The sequence below is a fragment of the Mauremys mutica genome, chromosome 7 (assembly GCF_020497125.1).
Source record: "Mauremys mutica isolate MM-2020 ecotype Southern chromosome 7, ASM2049712v1, whole genome shotgun sequence".
NCBI lineage: Eukaryota > Metazoa > Chordata > Testudines > Geoemydidae > Mauremys > Mauremys mutica.
The window spans coordinates 22078810-22100314 of NC_059078.1; the positions used below are offsets into that span (position 1 = coordinate 22078810).

General features: G+C 50.3%; 1 protein-coding gene across 6 annotated transcripts in view; it reads right to left on the minus strand.

The window, feature by feature from the left end:
* The window catches only part of CHCHD6 (coiled-coil-helix-coiled-coil-helix domain containing 6), a 180704-nt gene that overhangs the window by 22346 nt on the left and 136853 nt on the right, over positions 1-21505 (minus strand). The window contains exon 10 of one of the 6 annotated variants that reach the window (XM_045024697.1): positions 1778-2384. The exons of the other annotated variants lie outside the window; for them this stretch is intronic. Within the exon in view, the coding sequence (XP_044880632.1) occupies positions 2373-2384 (12 nt within the window). The 3' untranslated portion in view covers positions 1778-2372. Of the gene's footprint in view, positions 1-1777; positions 2385-21505 lie in introns of those variants that run through there. 6 annotated transcript variants of the gene reach the window in all.

Here is a 21505-nt window from a genome sequence, read left to right on the forward strand (position 1 = left end):
AGGTGTGCCTGTCTCCCTGTGGCAGGACAAGCGTGATGTAGAGTGCTGAGAGTTAAACCAGCCCTCAGAGACCGCAGCAGGGAAAGCGCTGCAGTGTGTTCACACTGTCAACTGCAAGCACACTGGCATGGCGACATTTGCGGCACTCGCAGCGGCATCAGGAGCGGTGCATTATGCAGTGCAGCTATCCCACAGAGCACCTCTTCCCATTCTGGCGCTGTGGCTTGTGGGAAGGGGGCAGGGTTGGGGGCATTCTGGGTCCTGTCCCAATGCCCCATGATGCATCGCTTCACATCCCAGCAATCCCTGTGTTTCTGTCCACATTTGGCGCCATCTTTCAACGTTTTTTGTACTGCGCGCTCTGTCTTCCCTTCCGGTCTGCAGGAATGGATCCCGAACTGCTGAGGAATATGCTGATGGGTCTCACCAGCACATCACAAATTGCAGTCGAGTTACTCCTTAAGCTACACACTGACAGTGAGGAGTCCAACGATGATGTCGACTCGCATAACGCATACAACACGAGATTGCTTGTGGCATGGACATGCTCACCATAGTAAAACACTGGTTTTGGGACGAGTGATAGGATCACACCGTCATGCAAGTCTGGGATGACGAGCAGTGGCTGCAGAACTTTCAGATGAGAAAAGCCACTTCATGGGACAGTGTGCTGAGCTCGCCCCAACCTTGCGGCGCAAGAACACGAGATTGAGAGCTGCCCTACCGGTGGAGAAGCGGGTGGCTATTGCAATCTGGAAGCTGGCAACTCCAGACAGCTACAGATCGGTTGCTAACCAGTTTGGAGTGGGAAAGTTGACCGTTGGAATCGTGTTGATGCAAGTTTGCAGGGCTATTAATCGCATCCTGCTCAGAAGAACCATTACTCTGGGTAACATGCATGACATTGAAGCTGGTTTTGCACAAACAGATTTCCCTAACTGCGGAGGGGCGATAGATGGGACACACATTCCAATTCTCGCACCAGCCCACCTAGCCTCCGAGTACATAAATTGGAAGGGGTATTTCTCTATGGTTCTCCAGGCACTTGTGGATCACTGTGGGCATTTCATTGACATTAACGCAGGCTGGTCCGGAAAGGTGCATGACACATGCATCTTTCGGAACACAGGACCCTTCAGAAAGCTGCAAGCTGGGACGTTCTTCCCAGACCATAAGATCACCATAGGGGAAGTCAAAATGCCTTGGAGACCCCGCTTACCCTTTAATGTCATGGCTCAGGAAACCCTACACAGGGAGCCTTGATATCAGCAAGGAGCAGTTCAACAACAGGCTGAGTCAGTGCAGAAAGACTGTGGAGTGTGCTTTTGGCCGTTTAAAGGGCTGCTGGCACTGTCTGTATGGGAAGCTGGACCTGGCCAATGACAACAACCCCACACTTATATCCGCGTGTTGTACCCTCCATAACATTTGTGAAGGGAAAGGTGAAAGATTCAGTCAGGCATGGACCTCGGAGGTTCAAAAGCTGCAGGCTGAATTTGAACAGCCAGAGAGAAGGGCTATTAAAGGGGCCCAGCACGGGGCTGCAAGGATTAGGGATGCCTTGAGGGAGAAATTTGAGGTTGAAAGCCACCACTGATGTTTGGTACCCTGTACGGGAGTGAAGTGCAGTGGTTCCAATGTTAGTAGGAATCCGTGTTTGCTATGTCCGATTCACTGACTTGCAGTGCCTGTTGCTTTCCTGGGCTACGGTATCTTTTACTTAATGCAATAATAAAGAATATTTTCAAAGCCAAAAAAATCATTTATTGAAAAGAAACAACTGCTTGGGAAATAGAAAGGGCATGACACAACTGTGCTGTGTGGGACAATCACAGATTTGTGTACGTCCTGTTATCATACTCAGCCTTCCTGTCTGGAGTGCCGTGCAATGAGTCCTGCACTTCAGGCTGGCTAAAATGCATGGCGATGGGGGTTGAGTGCAGTGGGTAAGGGTCATAGTTTGCACGGCTTGGTGGTGAAGCTACAGGTGTTGGAGGCAGATTGTGGTGATAAGAACCCGGATGTTGGGGAAAAGTGGGTTGGCAGTGACATGCTGGCACAAGGGAAAGAGTTTGGGGGCAAGGGCTGCAGGGGGGAGCGGGCGCAGAAGTGCTCCGCCTGCATTGCTACAAGCGCCTGTATCAAGTCCAGTTGGCACTCAATGAAGCTTAGCAGCTGCTCTGTGCTTTGGTGCCAGCGACCCGCATTCCGCTGGCAGACCCTCCTTTCACTCTCCCTTCACTCCTGCACTTTTTGATGTTCATTAAGGGACTGCTGCACTACTTCATGCAGCATGTCCTCTTTGCTTCTTTGCGGACGCTTCCTGATTCTTTGGAGTCTTTCGTCTGTTGATAACAAGGATGGCTGGGATCTCAAGGTTGCATCTGTAAAAGCCAAAATGCAACATTTAACAGAGACAGCATTGTTCACACCAGACAGAGCAATGTTTCGGCCATACTTAAAGACAAGCACAGTGTACACAATAGCAGAAATTGCCCATCCCAAAGCGAGCGCACATAACCCACAGGAACCCCAAAATGGTGAGCAAGCACAGGAGCAAGGGGGACTGACTGTTTCACAGCCGTACTCTCCTCTGGGGTTCTGTGCCTTGGGGAGAGCCAACAGACGCAGGGGGCCCCTATACTGAACACTGTTCCTACATTTTCCACAGGATGAGTTCGTTCTGGAAGATATCTCGCTGCAGAGGGTGACCTGGGAAGCAAGGGAGGGTCTTCTACTACAATACAGCTTCCGTCCTGGCCCATATGCAGCTTGCCTGTGTGTGCAGCAATGGCCCCCCCGCACCCGTCACGGCATAGTGGCGTGGACATGTTAGCCTTACTGGGACAAGGAGCACAGTAGCTCTGCCAAGGAACCTGCACGAGTGGATTGCCCAGCTTCTGCATGAGACCTTTGAAGAGATCACTGAGGCCCATTACCACGATGTGAGCGAGCACATCAACGCCCTATTTCGCATTTAAGGATGCACGCAGCCCTAACCCTCCTCGCCCCAAGAGGCTGCACCGAATAACTTCCTTCGCAAAATAAAAGCTGCTTACCAGGCACCTCCTCTGGTGTTTGTTCTTCCCCAAGCACTGGCCGGTGCAATTGGCTACCTTCCTCCTGTCTTGAAAACAGCTCCTGGCAGCATGCATCTAGGGATGCCGGGCTGTCTCCTTCCTCCTCAGCACCCTTGCCCCCACTTTCCTCCTCCTCCTGCCTTGTTGAACTTGGCTCTGAAGTGTCTGTGGTGGTCTTCAGAGTGGAGGTGGGGTTGCCCCCAAGTATTGCATCCAGCTCTTTGTAGAAATGGCAGGTCATGGGGGCAGCACCAGAGTGGCGGTTTGCCTTGTGCGCTTTCCAGTAGGCATTCCGCAGCTCCTTCACTTCGGGATACACTGCAGTGCGTCCTGGTCATGACCCCTTTCCATCATGTCCCTTGATATCTGCCCAAAGGTATCGTAATTCCTATGGCTGGAGTGCAGCTGGGACTGGACAGCTTCCTTCCCCCAAACACTGATGAGGTCCGGGACCTCGCCATTGCTCCATACTGGGGATTGCCTGGCGTGTGGAGGCATGGTCACCTGGAAAGATTCGCTGAGAGCGCTCCACGCCTGGCTGAGCAAACAGGAAGGGGATTTTTAAAATTCCCAGATAATTTAAAGGGCGGGTCTGACAGTTGGTCACCTGAGGGCAGGGCAGTAGAGTTCAAAGAGTCCAGAGTGGCTAGAACAGGCATTGTGGGACACTTCAGGAGGTCAATCAGAGCGCATTAATAGACCAGTCTGATAGTCTGATACTTAATAGACCAGGGCACCCACACTGGCACTGAGGTGCTCCAGCAGGGGTGCAGCAAGCGTTATGCTTCTCGTGGAGGTTGATTACCAGGAGCGCACCAGCCACGGAGTCCGGGCACTCTACGTGCCTCGCCAGTGTGGATGCATCATGAGTTAGGGCGCCCGGGGCTGCTTGAATGCACTCTAACTCGCAAGTGTAGCCAAGCCCTGAGTGTGTTTGAGAGTAACAGTGACCGAGCCTGAGCCTCAGTACCTGTGTATCTATGGATGATGTGTTAATGCAGGGGTAGGCAACCTATGGCACAGATGCCGAAGGCGGCACGCGAGCTGATTTTCAGTGGCACTTACACTGCCCAGGTCCCGGCCACTGATCTGGGGGGCTCTGCATTTTAATTTAATTTTAAATGAAGCTTCTTAAACATTTTAAAAGCCTTATTTACTTTACATACAACAATAGTTTAGTTATATATTATAGACTTATAGAAAGAAACCTTCTAAAAATATTAAAATGTATTACCGACACGCGAAACCTTAAATTAGAGTGAATAAATGAAGATTAGGCACACCACTTCTGAAAGGTTGCCGATCCCTGTGTTAATATTATCAGCTCTCACGGAGGTGACCTTGAAATTTTGTAGGAATCCACTTTCCCTTCCCCCCGAATATCTATATGTTACAGGAAAATGTGGTCGAGCTCAGAACACCAAGTTCAGATGCAGTCTTCAGTCAGTGTGAAAGTTAAAGCGACAGATGGGATAGAGCACAGATTATGGGCACAGCCATTGGACTCAGAATATACAAGGAACCTGTATCCATCCTTCCTGGGGTCGGCTATAGTGTCCTCTCCTCCCACCTCAAGCTCTCACTGCAAATCAAGTTTCAGCCAGCAGTATCATTTGGCTGGCTGTCCTGGCTCCTCCTTTAACCCTTAAAATACCATCCTCTAGGGAAATCTATTCAGAAGTGGAGTATAGACCAAGGCTTCAGGAGCTGCCCCAACCATATGAAGATTTATTTATAAATATTTCTAAGGGCTGCGGTTTTCCTGGTGGCACAGGATAGCTCCTAAAAGGTTCAGTATGTTCAGTTAACAGGATTCATGATAATATACTGCCTTTCCCTCATGCCTAATTTCCAAGGATCTTATAAACCTTTACAAACTTTAATAAATTATCATTATAAATCCATTGTGAAGTATCAGTGCCTAGACACCACAGTGATAGGTATGTTAAAGATGCCAAGAGAGGAACAGACAGAGCAAAATATCTATTTTTATATATAGGGAAATTGAGGCACAGAGAGAGGAAACTGATTCGCTACGGTCACATAGTGAATTAGGGTCTATTCCTGGCTTTGATACCATGTCTCCTGACACCCAAGCTTGTGCCTTACCCACAAGACAATCCTTCCTCATCAGTATATAATTTATATGCCCCTCTCTCACAGATGTGGGAGAGAAGAGTAAAATCACACATCAAGCAGGGTCCTCCTCTTTTTAATATCTGACTGATCCTCACGATGGAAGTTCTGTCTTGTAGTTAAACAGATGTGACACTACACATTTATGCCTCCTTAACAGCTGCACTTCTTGGGCATCTCAAGACCTCTCCCTCTCACTAACCTCTCCAATACTTCTGTCCACCAATTTATTACGCACCTTGCATCATGCTCACCCTCCCGGGATAATTCAGCTTAAGAGACAGGAAAAGCAAAGTGAAAAAGAACTACCGTGACTGTGCTTTACATAGGAATCTGCATGGAGACACACGCAGGCTTATGGCAGCATGCAACTTGGGTTAATCAATGACCCATCAGCAAAGTGAGAGACCCAGTGCCTGACTAAGAGAACAGCAGTCAAAAAAACAACTCAGTGATGGGTCACGTCAGCGCTTTCCTGCTGTGGGGACCTTCCATTCTTTCAAAAAGAGGCTTCCTCTACTGCTTATTCCAACTGCATTGCCCCCAGTATCCTGAATTCACACTAGAACCTCCTGTGCTCTTGCAAAGATGACAGCAGGAAGCTGTATGGTACTGCCCTAGCCATTGGTAAACTGGTGAAAAGACATTATCTGAAGCCAGCAACCGAGCACCACACCAAGGCAGCTTCACAATTGAGTGGATCTCTCCCCCTCTCCATGTCATATTTCTTTCTCAGTTGGGTGACTGAGGGACAATGACAACTCCTAAACACACGCATAGCGAGAACATACACCACCAGTGCAGCTCCACTAATAGCAGAGACTGTAGTTCAGGGGTCAGCAACCTTTCAGAAGTGGTGTGCTGAGTCTTCATTTATTCACTCTAATTTAAGGTTTCGCGTGCCAGTAATACATTTTAACATTTTTAGGTCTCTTTCTATAAGTCTATAATATATTAACTAAAAAGACGGTTACTCACCTGTAGTAACTGGTGTTCTTCGAGATGTGTTGCTCCTATCCATTCCATTGTAGGTGTGCGCGCCGCGCGTGCACGGTTGTTCGGAACATTTTTAGCCTAGCAACTCCGGCGGGCCGGCTGGCGCCCCCTGGAGTGGCGCCGCCATGGCGGCGCATATATACCCCAGCCGGCCCGTCCGCTCCTCAGTTCCTTCTTGCCGGCTATTCCGACAGTGGGGAAGGAGGGCGGGTGTGGAATGGATAGGAGCAACACATCTCGAAGAACACCAGTTACTACAGGTGAGTAACCGTCTTTTCTTCTTCGAGTGATTGCTCCTATCCATTCCATTGTAGGTGATTCCCAAGCCTTACCTTAGGCGGTGGGGTCGGAATGAGACGTGGCGGAGTGTAATACCGCAGAGCCGAAGGCTGCGTCGTCTCGAGATTGCTGCACCAACGCGTAGTGGGAGGCGAAGGTGTGGACAGAAGACCAGGTGGCCGCTCTACAGATGTCCTGGATGGGGACATGGGCCAGGAAAGCGGCCGATGAGGCGTGTGCCCTCGTCGAGTGTGCGGTGAGTCGGCACGGGGGGACGCGAGCAAGCTCGTAACACGTTCTGATGCAGGACGTCACCCAGGAAGAAATCCGCTGCGAGGAAACTGGCTCGCCTTTCATGCGGTCGGCTATTGCCACAAACAGCTGGGTCGAACGCCGAAAGGGCTTCGTGTGGTCGATGTAGAACGCGAGTGCTCTGCGGACGTCAAGGGTATGCAGCTGTTGTTCCCGAGGCGAGGCATGCGGCTTCGGGAAGAAGACCGGGAGGAAGATCTCCTGGTTGAGATGGAAGGCCGACACCACCTTGGGGAGGAAGGCCGGATGTGGTCGGAGCTGCACCTTGTCCCCGTGAAAGACGGTATACTGGGGACCCGCCGCTAGGGCGCGGAGCTCTGAGACCCGTCTGGCGGATGTGATTGCCACGAGGAAGGCCACCTTCCAGGTAAGGTGGAGGAGAGAGCACGTAGCGAGGGGCTCGAAAGGTGGGCCCATGAGCTGGGCGAGGACCAGGTTCAGATCCCATGTCGGAGCAGGAGGACGCACCTGCGGGTAGAGACGGTCTAACCCTTTAAGGAATCTTGATACCATCGGGTTGGAGAAGATAGAGCGACCTCCTATAGCTGGTCGAAATGCTGACAGCGCTGCCAGGTGCACCCTGAGGGACGAGATTGCAAGACCTTGACCTTTCAGGTACCAAAGGTAGTCGAGGACAGTTTGGATGGGGGCCGAGAAAGGGTTGATACCTCTCTGGTCGCACCAGAGGGCAAAGCGCTTCCACTTGGCGAGGTAAGTAGTTCGCGTTGAAGGTTTCCTGCTTTCGAGCAGAACTTGCTGCACCGCTGCGGAGCAATCTCTCTCTGCGTCGGTCAACCACTCAGGAACCAAGCTGTAAGATGTAGCGATTGCAGGTTCGGGTGACGAAGCCTGCCGAGGTCCTGGGTTATGAGGTCCGGCCACAGCGGAAGGGGAATGGGGTCCCGAACCGACAGCTCGAGCAGCAGGGTATACCAGTGCTGCCTCGGCCAGGCCGGAGCGACGAGTATGATGCGGGCGCTGTCTCTCCGGATCTTGAGTAACACTCGGTGGACGAGCGGAAACGAAGGAAATGCGTAGAGAAGAGGCTCTGTCCATGACAGGAGAAACGCATCCGAGAGGGAGCCTGGAGCTTGACCTTGGAAGGAGCAGAACCTGTGGCATTTGCGGTTGGTCCGTGAAGCAAAGAGGTCTATCTGGGGAAAGCCCCACCTCTGGAAGATGGAATAAGCGACATCTGGGCGAAGGGACCACTCGTGAGAGGCGAAGGACCTGCTCAGGCGGTCGGCCAACGTGTTCTGCGCTCCTGGCAGAAAAAACGCTTCGAGGCGAATCAAGTGGGCTACACAGAAGTCCCAGAGGAGCAATGCCTCATTGCAAAGTGGGGAGGACCGTGCTCCGCCCTGCTTGTTGACATAAAACATGGCTGTGGTGTTGTCCATGTAGACCGCTACGCAGCGGTTCTGCAGGTGAGCCCGAAAGGCGAGACAAGCTAAGCGGATGGCTCTCAGCTCCCGGACGTTGATATGGAGGGAGAGCTCCTGGGGTGACCAGAGACCCTGGGTGTGTCGGTCTCCTACGTGAGCCCCCCAGCCGAGTGCCGAGGCGTCCGTCGTCAGGGTGATCGACGGACGAGGCGGGCGGAACGGAACTCCCTCGCATACCGTTTCCGGGTCCAGCCACCAGGTGAGCGTCTGGAGAGCGGGCCTTGCCACCGTTACCACCATGTCTAGGGGATCGCGATGAGGGCGGTACACCGACGCCAGCCACATTTGGAATGGGCGAAGTCGCAGCCTGGCGTGTGCGGTCACAAATGTGGCCGCTGCCATGTGACCCAGGAGGCGGAGGCAGGATCGTACCGTTGTCGTCGGAAAGGCCTGCAGTGCCCGAATGAGGGAGGCCAACGTCTCGTGCCGAGTGCGAGGGAGGCACGCTCTGGCCAGATTGGAGTCCAGGACCGCTCCTATAAACTCCACTCTTTGTGCTGGAACTAAGAGGGACTTCTTGGTATTGACCAGCAGGCCGAGAGACCGGAACAGATGTAGAATCTCGGTCACCTGATGCGCCACCAGCTCGCGGGAGTGGCCCCGAATAAGCCAGTCGTCGAGATATGGGTAGACGTGGATACGACGACGGCGGAGGGCTGCGGCGACGACCGCCATGCACTTGGTGAATACCCTCGGCGCGGTGGAGAGGCCGAAGGGGAGCACTGTGAACTGGTAATGAGCTCCGTTGACCATGAAGCGCAGGAAGCGTCTGTGGGGGGGGTAGATTGCCACATGAAAGTAGGCATCCCTCATGTCGAGGGCAGCAAACCAGTCTCCCGGATCCAAGGACGGGATAATGGACCCCAAGGTTACCATTCTGAACTTGAGCTTGCACAGGTATCTGTTGAGCTCCCGGAGGTCTAAGATGGGACGAAGGCCTCCTTTCGCCTTGGGGATGAGGAAGTATCTGGAATAGAATCCCCTGCCCCGCCTGCTGGGAGGCACCTCCTCGATGGCCCCCACGCTCAACAGAGATTGGACCTCCTGTAAGAGGACTTGCTCGTGAGAGGGGTCCCTGAAGAGGGACAGGGAGGGTGGGTGGGAGGTAGGGGGCGAGATGAACTGTAGGCGGTAGCCGTATTGGACAGTGCTGAGGACCCAGCTGTCTGATGTTACAGACGACCACGCCTGGAGGAAGTGGGAAAGGTGATCGGAAAACAGAAGGGGTGGATCCTGATTGGAGAGAGGTTGGCGGCCCTCGGGCGTCCCATCAAAAGGGCGTCTTTGGGCCTTGAGGGGCCTTGGACGATCCCTGGGCTTGGTTACGCCGCCCGCCCGATGGTCTGCGGCGGAAGGGGGCTGAGCGCCGATTGTTCGGCGGACGAGGTCTGTTATACTGATAGGGCCGATAAGGTTGACGCCGGAAGGAGCGCCTCTGGGTGGCCGGCGTGTGCATCCCTAATGTGCGGATCGCCACTCTGCCGTCCTTTAGGGTCTGAATGCGAGTATCAGTTTTTTCTGAGAATAGACCCTGCGTCTCGAAAGGAAGGTCCTGGAGCGTATATTGGACCTCCGGCGGCAGAGTAGAGGACTGAAGCCATGCAATGCGACGCATGGTTACCCCTGATGCTATGGTCCTGGCCCCCGAGTCCGCTGCATCTACCGCTGCCTTAATCAAGGTACGGGAAGCCAGCTTTCCTTCCTCCAGCAGCGCCGAGAATTCTCGGCGGGAATCCTGCGGGGTGAGCTCTGTAAATTTCCCCAGGCAGCCCAAGATGTTGAATGTATATCTTGAGAGCAGGGCCATTTGATTGGCGATGCGGAGTTGGAGTCCGCCCGCTGAGTAAATTTTTCGGCCTAACAAGTCCATGCGCTTGGACTCTTTCGACTTTGGCGCAGCGGCGGGCTGTCCGTGTCGCTCCCGGTCATTAACAGAATGGACCACGAGAGAGTCCGGAGCCGGGTGAACATAAAGGTATTCGTACCCCCTCGGGGGGACCGAATACTTTCTCTCAACGCCGCGTGCCGTAGGCGGGACAGAGGAGGGCGACTGCCAGATAGCGGCATTCTTCTTTTGTATTGTCCGGATGAAGGGGAGTGCTACCCTCACGGGGGCCTCCGCTCCCACCACGTCTGTGATGGGGTCATCCACCTCCTGGACTTCTTCCACGGGTAGGTTGATGGCCTTAGCTACCCTTCTGAGAAGGTCCTGGTGTGCCTTGATGTCGAGCGGCGGAGGGTCCGACGGTGCCGCCCCTGCCACCGCCTCATCGGGGGAGGAGGATGAGGAAGGACTGGGTAGCACTTCTTCCGGTGCCTGCTCCGTGTCTGCGGGAATAGGTGCCCGCGTTTCATGGCCCAAGTGCGTGCCGTGGGCGGCGGCCTGTGGAGTGGGGGACGGAGGCGGCCTGCTGACCGTGGCTACCGGTACCGACCGCACCGAGCCTGGCTGTCGCGGCGGAAGGGGGGGACCCAGTTCATGTTCGGCCCAAGGCACCCAAAATCCCCACTGCTGAGGTCCCTGCTCTGGCGGGAGGGACCCCGCCCGGAAGTCAATGGCGCTGCCCTCAGGGGACGCGACTGAGGGCTCTCTTGATGGCCAGGGGGGGGCCGACGCGGTGGCCGGGCGGACGTCCGGTGCCGGAGTGAAGCGCCCCCGCGGTGCCGCCGGGCGGTGCCGGTCGTCATGTGGTGTAGCCGGCGAACGGGACCTGCGCGTGGCTCGGTGCTGGGAGATCGACCGGCGGTGCCGGGAGCTCGACCTACGGCCCCTGGAGGTTGACCTTCGGGCCCGGGAGCTCGACCGGCGGCCCCGGGAGCTCGACCGGCGGTGTCGGGAGCGCGAGCGACGGTGCCGGGAGCGCGACCGACGGTGCCGGGATGCGGATCTGGACCGCGTGCGGCGGCGCCTGGAGCGGCTTCGTGACTCTCGACGCCTCTCGCGGTGCCTGGAGCCGGACCTGGTGCGGTGCCGGCGAGTCGGCGACCGGGACTTGGAACGTCGTCGGGAGTGCGACCGGTACCGCGACTGGGAGCGGTACCGGGACTGCGACCGGCGAGGGGACGGGGAGCGTCGTCTCGACGTGGATCGCCGTGCCCGGTGCGGTGGGGAGCGGTGCCGTGAGCGAGATCGGGACCGAGATCTGGCGGCGGTGCTGCGATCAGCTCGGAGGCCCGGGGACGGGGGGCGCATCATAAGTGGCTTCCCCATAGACTTGAGAGTCCGCACCGGTGGCACCGGCAGCTGAGCGCTTGCATCAGCGGTCAGGTCAATCAAATGTCTTGCCGTTGCGAACGCCTCGGGCGTGGACGGCAGCCTCAGCTCCTCCTCGGTAGGTACCGGGGAGCCGGGCGGTGCCGGACTCGACGGGCCTTGCGGCGCCGGAGTCGACAGCACGGTGCACGTTTTGTGCACAGCCTCAGCCTGCACCGTTACAGTCGGAGGCGGCTGGGCTAACGGTCTCTTGTGCTTGTCCGAGACCGTCTTCGGCACTTTGCGCTTCTTTCCCGGGGAGATGGAGCGGTGCCGGGTCTTCGGTGCCGGGTGCCGAGATGCATCATCGGCACCGGGGCGGCTGGGTGCGGTCGGCGCGCTGCTAGCTGAGGCAGTCTTTGGCGCCGCCGGTGCTGGTGCCGGAGGTTGGAGGGCCGACTCCATGAGGAGTTGTTTCAACCTTGAGTCCCGCTCCTTCCTCGTGCGAGGCCTGAAAGCGATGCAAATGGGGCACTTGTCCGACCGGTGCGCCTCTCCAAGACAGCGGAGGCAGGAGTCGTGCGGGTCACTCACCGGCATAGACCGCTGGCAAGCCGCGCAGGGCTTGAAACCCGCCGGTCCGGGCATAAGCCCGCACCGGGGCGGAAGAAGAGGGCTAACCCCTCTAATTCCCTAATGACTATCGTAACACTAACTATAGACTAACTATCAACAAAACTTAACAACTATGATAACTATATACTCTAAGGATTCGGAGAACGCTAAGGCTGTGGAGGAGAGCAGATCACTCCACTGTTCCTACTAGCCGTCACGGGCGGAAAGAAGGAACTGAGGAGCGGACGGGCCGGCTGGGGTATATATGCGCCGCCATGGCGGCGCCACTCCAGGGGGCGCCAGCCGGCCCGCCGGAGTTGCTAGGCTAAAAATGTTCCGAACAACCGTGCACGCGCGGCGCGCACACCTACAATGGAATGGATAGGAGCAATCACTCGAAGAAGAACTATTGTTGTATGTAAAGTAAATAAGGTTTTAAAAATGTTTAAGAAGCTTCATTTAAAATTAAATTAAAATGCAGAGCCCCCTGGACTGGTGGCCAGGACCCAGGCAGTGTGAATGCCACTGAAAATCAGCTAGCGTGCCGCCTTCAGCACACATACCACAGGTTGCCTACCTCTGCTGTAGTTGGTTGGGTCTCAGGTATTTCTACCACTATGTCACCTAACCCTGCTTTAAGGTTAGAAGACATGGTGGTAAAACCATCTGAGCCCTGTCTACACTTCAGCCTCTGCTGTTAGTACCTTTGGGGGGTTGTGTGTAAATGTTTCAGTGTCTGTGCAGTCAAAGTGTCTAAATGGCTTTGAGGTAAGATGACAAGACATACAGAGGTGAATCAGAACCCTGATCAGTTTTATGAAAAGATAATGTAAATATCTTACGCTTCAATAATGCTTTTCATCTAAGGAACTCAAAGCACTTTCCAGATATCCAGTCAATCTCAATAGGCCTACCAAGTAACTAATATCTACCCATCTAGATATGGCCAAACAGAGAAGTGTAATGTCTGGCTCAAGATATCTAATGAGTGTAAGGCAGAGCCACAAATCTAACAGCTAGAGAACTCTTCCCTCTTGAAACACACAAAGAGGTTTAAACTCCTCATCCAGGTGTGAAGCCTGCTATGTTCAGTGAGAAGTGATTATTCTTACTGCTGGTTCACTGGTGCTAAAAAGGTATAAAGAAACAAAAGCCTTTACAACAGAACACATTCAAACAGATGCAAATAGGGAAGGGGGGATTTTGCACCTGGTTTAAGTTACCACCATTCATACATCCCATTTGTCTATCAGTTACTAAATTATCCACAATCCATCAGCAATTCAAGTCTCTCTCCAAGAGGCAGAGATTAATTAGGAATCACTATGCAAAAATGTTTCATGTCTCTCTCCAATGAGATCAGTTCATGAGGAGTGTCCTGGGTGTTTGGGAACCGAAGAGGGTTTTGTGAGCCGTTCCTTCAGAGAGCAATGACAGACACACAAAGAGAAGGGAAAACGCTACCATCGGGAGGTGAGGTACTGTAAGGCAGGAAGTAATGGCTTTCAGATTCATACCGTGGTTTCTTTTATTGAGCACATGTGTGTGCCTGGAGAACAGGAAGCTGCATTTCAGTCCAAGCAATAATGCAAATGAGATTTTCAGGGAAAAACAATGAAGCTAGTATGTAAATATTAATTTAACAATCTACTCTTCAAAGTCTCAGCTGATCTATAAATAGCTGTTTTATTAAAACGTGATGCTCAAGGCAGCTATCCTGACTCCCGTTCCCACAATCCCCTGTGCCATCTTGTTTTCATTATCCCTGGAGACATTGTCTCTCACTGTATGTGGCTTGCTCCTCTTCCAGCACCTGCAGTGTAAGGAGCTCATTCCTACAATACAATACATACTGTACTCACAGAGCCCCTGGCAAGACAAAAATCCTGAAGTGCCGTGCAGACAACAGCTCACTGAGCTCAATTAAAGAGTGCAAAAGGCTTCAGAGAAACAAAAATTAATGCAGTCCTCTTTTAAACAGAACTAACTAGGGAACTGGCCAAGCAGATACTGACAGGCATTCAAAGAATGACTGACAAGGGCCCTGGCACCTTCTGTCCATATTTACACCACAAGGCCGGCCAACATATGATCGGGTGTAAGTGCCTAGAATGTGCATAACTACTCTAGATGAAGAGATATCAGACAGCATCACCAGACAAAGGGAGAGTCTCACTATCTAGAATAATGTTGGTAACCCAAATCCTGAGGTCCTTCATCAGTTTTTTACACCCATTAGAATTATTTATATTTCATAATAATTATGTATTTCTCTACCACCTTTACAGGTTATACACACCAAAATAATATCTTCCATTGTTGAAATGTAGCCATCCTTATAGTGACACACGACAGCACACAGCAATACCACAATAGGTTAAGGCAGGAAGTAAAGAACACTGCTTTCTGGTAGAACTGTAGAGGCAATTTAGATTAGCAGAATGCAATTACCCAAACTGAAAGGTGGCCAGAAACCACATTCCAAAGTTTTAGGATATTCACGTGGATTTTGTATGTATGCTCCAAAAATGTAAAGTATGTCTTCCTTTTGCTTCAAAGAACTCTGACAAAATACCTTGTGTTGGGCCTGCAAACAGACAGGTTGAATATGAAAGAAAAGGAATGGCCTTCACTACTCACCCTCTCATTTATCTTAGACATATGTTCACTCTGAAACTCACTTATACTTAAGACACTAGCAGTTACAATTTCACTGCTGATCACAGTGCCAGAAACATCCAGCCAATACATTCAGCCAGTGTGCACAACATGCCGGTCACATTATTATCTTATGTTTATATTGCTGTAGCATCTAGAAGCTAACCAGATCAAGGGCCCCCTTGTGCTGAACACCATACAAACATATAGAAAATGACAGTCCCTGCTCCAAAGAGTTACAAGCTAAAAGATCACAATAATCCATTTCAGGGGAATGGAGATTTCCTATGGTACAGGTTTTGAACATGCAAAGAGCTGACTATTCTTTCATTAATTTGGATTAGAGACATTTGCATCAGTTTAAAAATTAGTGTTGAAGCATGTATACAGCACTGTAAGTAAGTTTAAGAGGCTCAGACTCCTGCAGCTTGGCTCATGGGACCCTCAAAGTCATGGTGGGATGTGGTGCAGTTTCTAGAATAGCAGCAGAAGTAGATCAATTTAGTAAACCAGCACCTATCTGCGCATAGTCCTGCTTGTATTTTACAACAGTTATGCAATAGGACACAGGAGGCTCGTCCAGCAGAACAGAAAGCAGAAGAAACATGCTGAGAAATCACAAGGATTTTCAGGGGTGGGCAAGTGCTAAAAGATATTATCAATTGATCTTTCATTTTTATGATCATAAATAAAGGTATCAATTAAACTCACAAGTCAACATGAAGAAAACAAGTAATGGATTTGTGGTTAACTTTATGTATTATTTAGTCTAATAAAAGCTTTTGTAAAGCTAGTAGCAATCGACTTAAGCTGCAACAAACAAGGAAGACTCGAGATAAATTTGGTAAGTACGGTTGAGGCAATGGAACAAGCTGCCGTGAGAGGCTGCAGAATCACCTTCACTGTAGAGATCCAAAGCAGATATCAACCCCTTTCTATTGGATGCAGGATTAGATGACCCAGAAGAAGCACTTCCAACCCATACGACCCTAGGATAGTCCTCTCTTGTAGCTATTATAAAGCTGTGAAATCTTACCCTATACCGGAATATTCATTCACCAGATCCTTAATTTTGGGGTGTCCAGTTATAATCCAGGAGCTTTAACAAGCCAGCGCCTGAAGAAAAGTTAAACTAAGTTTGCTTTTCTCTGAATCAAGTTTCCAGCAACTAGAGCGCAGATGAAATCCAACTTCTCTCGTCCAGACAGAGTAATTCATTCTTCACGCTTGTTTAAACATGGTCACTCACCGAGCGCAGCCTGGCAGCCTCTTTGTAGGCTGTAGAGTCTGCTTCACTGCCAGGAGTTGTGCTGAGACAAGTCCATGTCACATGTCAATGGAGACAGATCGAATCCTTTGGCTCTGGGACAGAAAGATCAAACTGCCGGATGGGCTCTGTCCCTTGCCGAGTACACTGATTTTTATCAACGGGAAAAGCCAATTAAAGTTGATAAAGACACATTCTCTGCTGATTTTCCTTACTGCCCACTGCTCAGTGCTAGAATAATGGATAATACTCTGCCTGTGGGTGTATTTTTCTAAAATCTGTCAGTTCTGACAGCATTTTGGCACCTGGATAACTCAAGATTTATGTCAAGGGTCCAGGACTACACCATCTCTCACTAGCTGATGGGTACATTTTTCAGCAGGGCTTCCCTAATTAAAGGGATAGAGATAGATGGGATCAGATTGATAGGTTTTGCAGTCAGATATTTCACGCTCAATTTGATGAAATATAAATCACTCTTGGAACTTCTCTTAAACATGTGAGAGGAAAGAAAAAAAAATGTAATGAGAATACAAGAATGGGTCCAAAATACCCTGATATTGTCACTTATTTTCAAATTCCACCTTCTGTCACCCATGGCAAGGTCCTGACAACAGATGCAATGCTTACTACAAAAGCTAAAAGGAAAACACAACTCTGAAGAAGACATTGCTGCTCTCATTGCTTGCTCAGAAACCCAGGAGGTACTGCCCACCTTGGGAAGATCAGCACAGGCTGGGAATTCTGCATTAGTTTAGATTGCCTCACAACCATCAGTTGGCAACATCCTATGGCAGATTAGTGGACAGCTTTGACAGGGGAGTTCTGTCTTGTCCTCAGCAGTCAGTGCGGTGGCTGTAATAGATAGGGACTAGAGAGGGACTATAGTATTTGAGCACTTCATATCACTTTACATATATTAACTAATCTTCTCAAACCACTTTCTGGTGACATTATTCCCATTCTACAGATGGGGAAACTTATCCAAAGAGTCTAGTGGCCTGATTTTTCAAAGGTGATGAGCACCCACACAACTCATGCTGGTTTCAATGGGACTTGGAAGTACTCAGCACCTGTGAAAAATCAGGCTATAAGTGATTGGTCAAGGTCACACAGTGAGTTAGTGTCAGAGCTGGTATTAGAACTCACAAGTTCCTAGCACCCAGCTCTATTTTCAGACCACACCATTGTCACAGAGGCTTGGAGAGAAACTCACAGGATAACCCTCTAGAGAAGGGGAGAAAGAAAATAGCCTTTCTGTGCATAACTTATCAAATAAAGCTGAACAATTACAATGCAGAGCAACGAAGATGTGAAAAGCACTGCTTTCCAGGCACTGAAAGGTTAAAACTATTATTTGAACAGCTGGGAAAATTAAAATGGTAAAATAATAGCTACCCTTCAAAATTCTACAGATGCAAAGACACTCTTCAATGAATAACTGATAAAGGGGAAAAAACATTTTAAAGAGAAACTGCTTCATGCATGAAGGTCAAACAAGTAACAGCTTCTATGAAGTACCTAGATTTTCAAACTTGGCAAGCAATGCAGTAGCAGGGTTAACACAACAGCCTCTTACCTCTAGAGACCTGGGCTCAAAGCTAGGGTGACCAGATGTCCTGATTTTATAGGGACAGTCCTGATTTTTGGGGCTTTTTCAGGTTATGGTGCCAATAATCTCCCACCTCCGTCCCAATTTTTCTCAGTTGCTGTCTGGTCACCCGACTCAAAGCCCAAGTACACAGGTGACACTGACCATGGGCATGTCTTGCCCTGCATTACCCTTTTTGGAGGTTTATCCATATCACAAAATGATCAAACAGTGACCGAGTCTACACTAGCATTATTTAAATAAATAAATAAATAAATAAAAAATTCCCCATCTCTGCACGACCACTCGCACAGCTCCACACAAGTGGCAGCAACATTGGGAGCATAGGGGTGAACAGGGCTCAGGCAATTTTACTATCCTGTTGTCTAGCCTTACTCTGAGCACTAAAGCTGCTCTGGTAACAGAGTGCAATTTTTAAGAAAAATGTTATAGACACAGCAAGCAAGGAATAGTTAGCAGACTGTTCAGGAGAGATCAAGTGTGGGGAACAGAGATTACAGCAGGTCAGGACCACAGTGAATCAGCAACGCCGTGTTGAGCACCCAGGTTTGGAACAGCAGAGGGTGCTAGTGATTAGGATAGAGGGACACTGGGAGAACTATATAGGGAGCTCAAAGCTCCAATAGCAAGGCGTTCTGCAGGTCAGGAATGACCTACATCAGCAGAGCTGGGGAAGCTTGTAATATTGCTTGGCTCTTGCCAGGACCATCAGACCCTTCTTTTCAGGCGCACCAAATTCCCCTCTGCCACTCAACATTCTTTTTGTTATACAAACAAGAAAAACATACTGTAGAAACTAAAGGGTGAATTCGCAGCATGGCATGTGCCAATTCATCTACACTCAACAGCATTTACCTCTCTCCTCCTCCCCGACCCACTTCATCTGCACAACTTCCTAAAAATACCGAACAAATTGTAAGTAGAACAGCAGCTGAACATACCTAATCAATTGAGGCCCTGATGCTTCGACAAAAACTGCCAGCATCAGAACAGAAGGCAACATCAACCCAACCAATCCAGACTTCCGCTCTTCTGATCATTTTGCGCTGACAAATCACAAAGGAAACTGTGGTTTCATAGACTCTTCCTCTGTGTTAGAGGAGGAGGAGGAGGAGTGGAAAAATATGTAGCAGCCACTTCTTTGTATTTATATTCGGAACTTTTTAAGCTGTGGTTTTCATGAAGGATGACCTCCTGACCCCCAAAGCACCCTCTGCCTTAGCATTGCTAGAGTCCGTCTATAGAATACTCCTTACATTGTGTGCGCACGTTCATTTTCTCTCTGCCTTGGTGCTTGGTTTAACTGAGCCACTCTGGGCAAGGATTCTGCTCTTCTCTACTGGGCAATGATCTGGTGCACCTCCTTTGTTTGGGCAGGCACCTTACATTCCAATGACACTTGAAGATTGGTTGGCACAGATCCCGCAACCATTCCTGTAATTTACTTTGGGAGATCTGAGGTGATCACAGCTTAAGCACTTTGAGAATGAGAGACCACCAGGGTGCAACAGTAAAGAGTGGCATTCTTCTCTCAGAATCGGTATTAAACCAAGTGCTAGAAAGGCAACGTGATGTTGGAAGTCCCAACATTCATAAAGCTGAGGTCCTGACCTCCAATGACCATTAATGATCCCGTGGCATATTTTGCAGAAGTCAGGACCACGGTGTCCTGCCAAACTGCAATTTGGATAGTTACATTCAGCCTAAGTAAAATGACTACTGCAGTGTCAACTCAGTATACTACCCTTCGCTTCCTGTCCTAAACTGTTGTGCAGAGTTGCTGGGTTGCTAAACAGCTGTTCTGCTTCAACCTTCAGGTGGCTGCATCTCAGTGGTGGGAGAAGGGTTTCCTGTACATATAGCTACACTGGAAATTCACCATCTCTACTTACCCTTCTTTACTAGGATGATAAGCTACTAATCTTCTACTTGCCCAAGGGAAACAGAATTTTGTAAAGGTTAAAGTTGATATATAATTATGTAAAGCACCTTGGGAATTGTTCAGGGTTGAAATGAGCTGTATAAAGGGAAGAGGAAAGAAGGAGAAAAGTGTGATGATTACACACACATCCCTCCCCCATCCTCTTTCCCAGGGGTCTCCCTCTCCCTTACCATTGTTTTGAGAGTTACTTCTATTCCTCTCCCCTGTGCAGTTTCACCTTTTAGCTTTCTGAACCCTTGTTCTGCAAGAGAGGTGCAAGGAATACAGACCCACGCTCTATGTTCTTATGAGCCTCCAATACTCAGAGCCTAGAGATTTTTCTGCTCCTCTGTCAGCCATGTTGAGATACATATTTTAAGTAAGACAGGCACTGAACTCTGCCTTGCCCCCTAAGGAAACTGCAGCCTCCTCTTTCCAAACTGCCAGTTCAGTGCTACAAAGAATAGGCATCTTGATGTCAGCTCCAATTCAGATTTAAAAATGAAAGGAAAGCAAAAAAAGAATAGAGCAGAGGACAGGAGAGGAGGGAGGGAGAGAGAGGGAGCCTAGAGAGTGGAAGAAGGCAGGTGGAATACAAGGGCAGGCAGACACAGAGGGAAGGGAAGAAATTGAGCATGGACTCTGGAAAGAGATGGGTAAATCAGGAACATGAAGTGCTTAGAGACAGCAGGGGCAGCAAGAGCAGGATTGAGGTCTCCAGCTGTCTTTAACATTCTAAATGGCAAAATTCTTGGGATGGTGGTGAATGCCTGGGCACTCTCCCTTTGAGAGAGCATAGTCGGCACACCCTATATTTTATAAGTGGTTTCCCCACACACAATATAGCCTGTCCATAAACCACCCATGGCTTGAATTCTAATCTAACAGCATTTTTTAGAATGGAGCAGAAGTGACCTAGTGCAAGCTACACAGGTCCTCCATTACTTCTGCTGCTTTAAGCTCCTGCTTTCAGGGGTCATATCACAACCAGCATCCTTCTGGTGGGGGAAGACTGGACCCCCCTTTGGCGCTCACCAGTACCAGCCATCCCAGAGGGTAAACATGTCTTCCCCACACCACCCTCAGACTCTGCCAGTTCGTGAAGCAAGAGGCTGGGTCGGTCTGAGATTCAGTTACAAGTTTCCTGCAAGGTGACACATTGCTACAGCAGCGCTAGTCCCATGTCTAACTCCTTTGTGAAAGGCATATGCAACTTCTGCCATTTATTTGTGCTACATGATCTCTTTCTCCACTGCTTCACCATCTATTGAGTGTAGCCACCTCCCCACTATTTCACTGTTCAAACTCACCAGAAAACAACAGGATGGCTCAAAGAGGGAGAGTCACATTTATGGTTGGGAAGAGCAGGCTTCCCTTATAGAATCAGATACAGCATCAAGCTCCAGGGCTAGGTGGCAAAACTACAGTGAAGGGGCTACACTTGTTCCACAAAGGGAACACAATTCACCTCCACCACAAAGATGGAAGCAGAATCTTGCAGGCTTGGAGAGAAGCCACAGTAGAGGATACCAGCTGAGTCAGTGAAATGGATCTGCTTCCTACTGGGGATTTTTAAATTGTTTTCCTCCTTGTGGAGTTAGACTTCAGCCCCATCAGCACTGTGACAGGCTCTGCGAAAGCTTCACAGAGATGATCCACCTCACTGTGACTGGCAGCTATACTAGTCCTGAGTCCCCCCACAGCTCTGCTGATTTGCCTCCATCTTCAATGACAACACTTTCCAGCCTCCCATTAAATCCAGCTGTTGAATGAGGGTCTGTCAATCATGGCACACTGCGCTGAGTGGACTCATATCCATTGGGGACTGGACCAAGATGACCAGACTCATTAACCTTGTGACCCAGATCCAAGTCAAGTCTCTCCAGGCACAGTGCACATGTATTACATCCTGCCAATTACACTGAGTACCTGCTAGTGAGTTGGGAGGTCTTTGAAGGGTATTTACTGGACGCCTCTTCTCAGCTGACAGA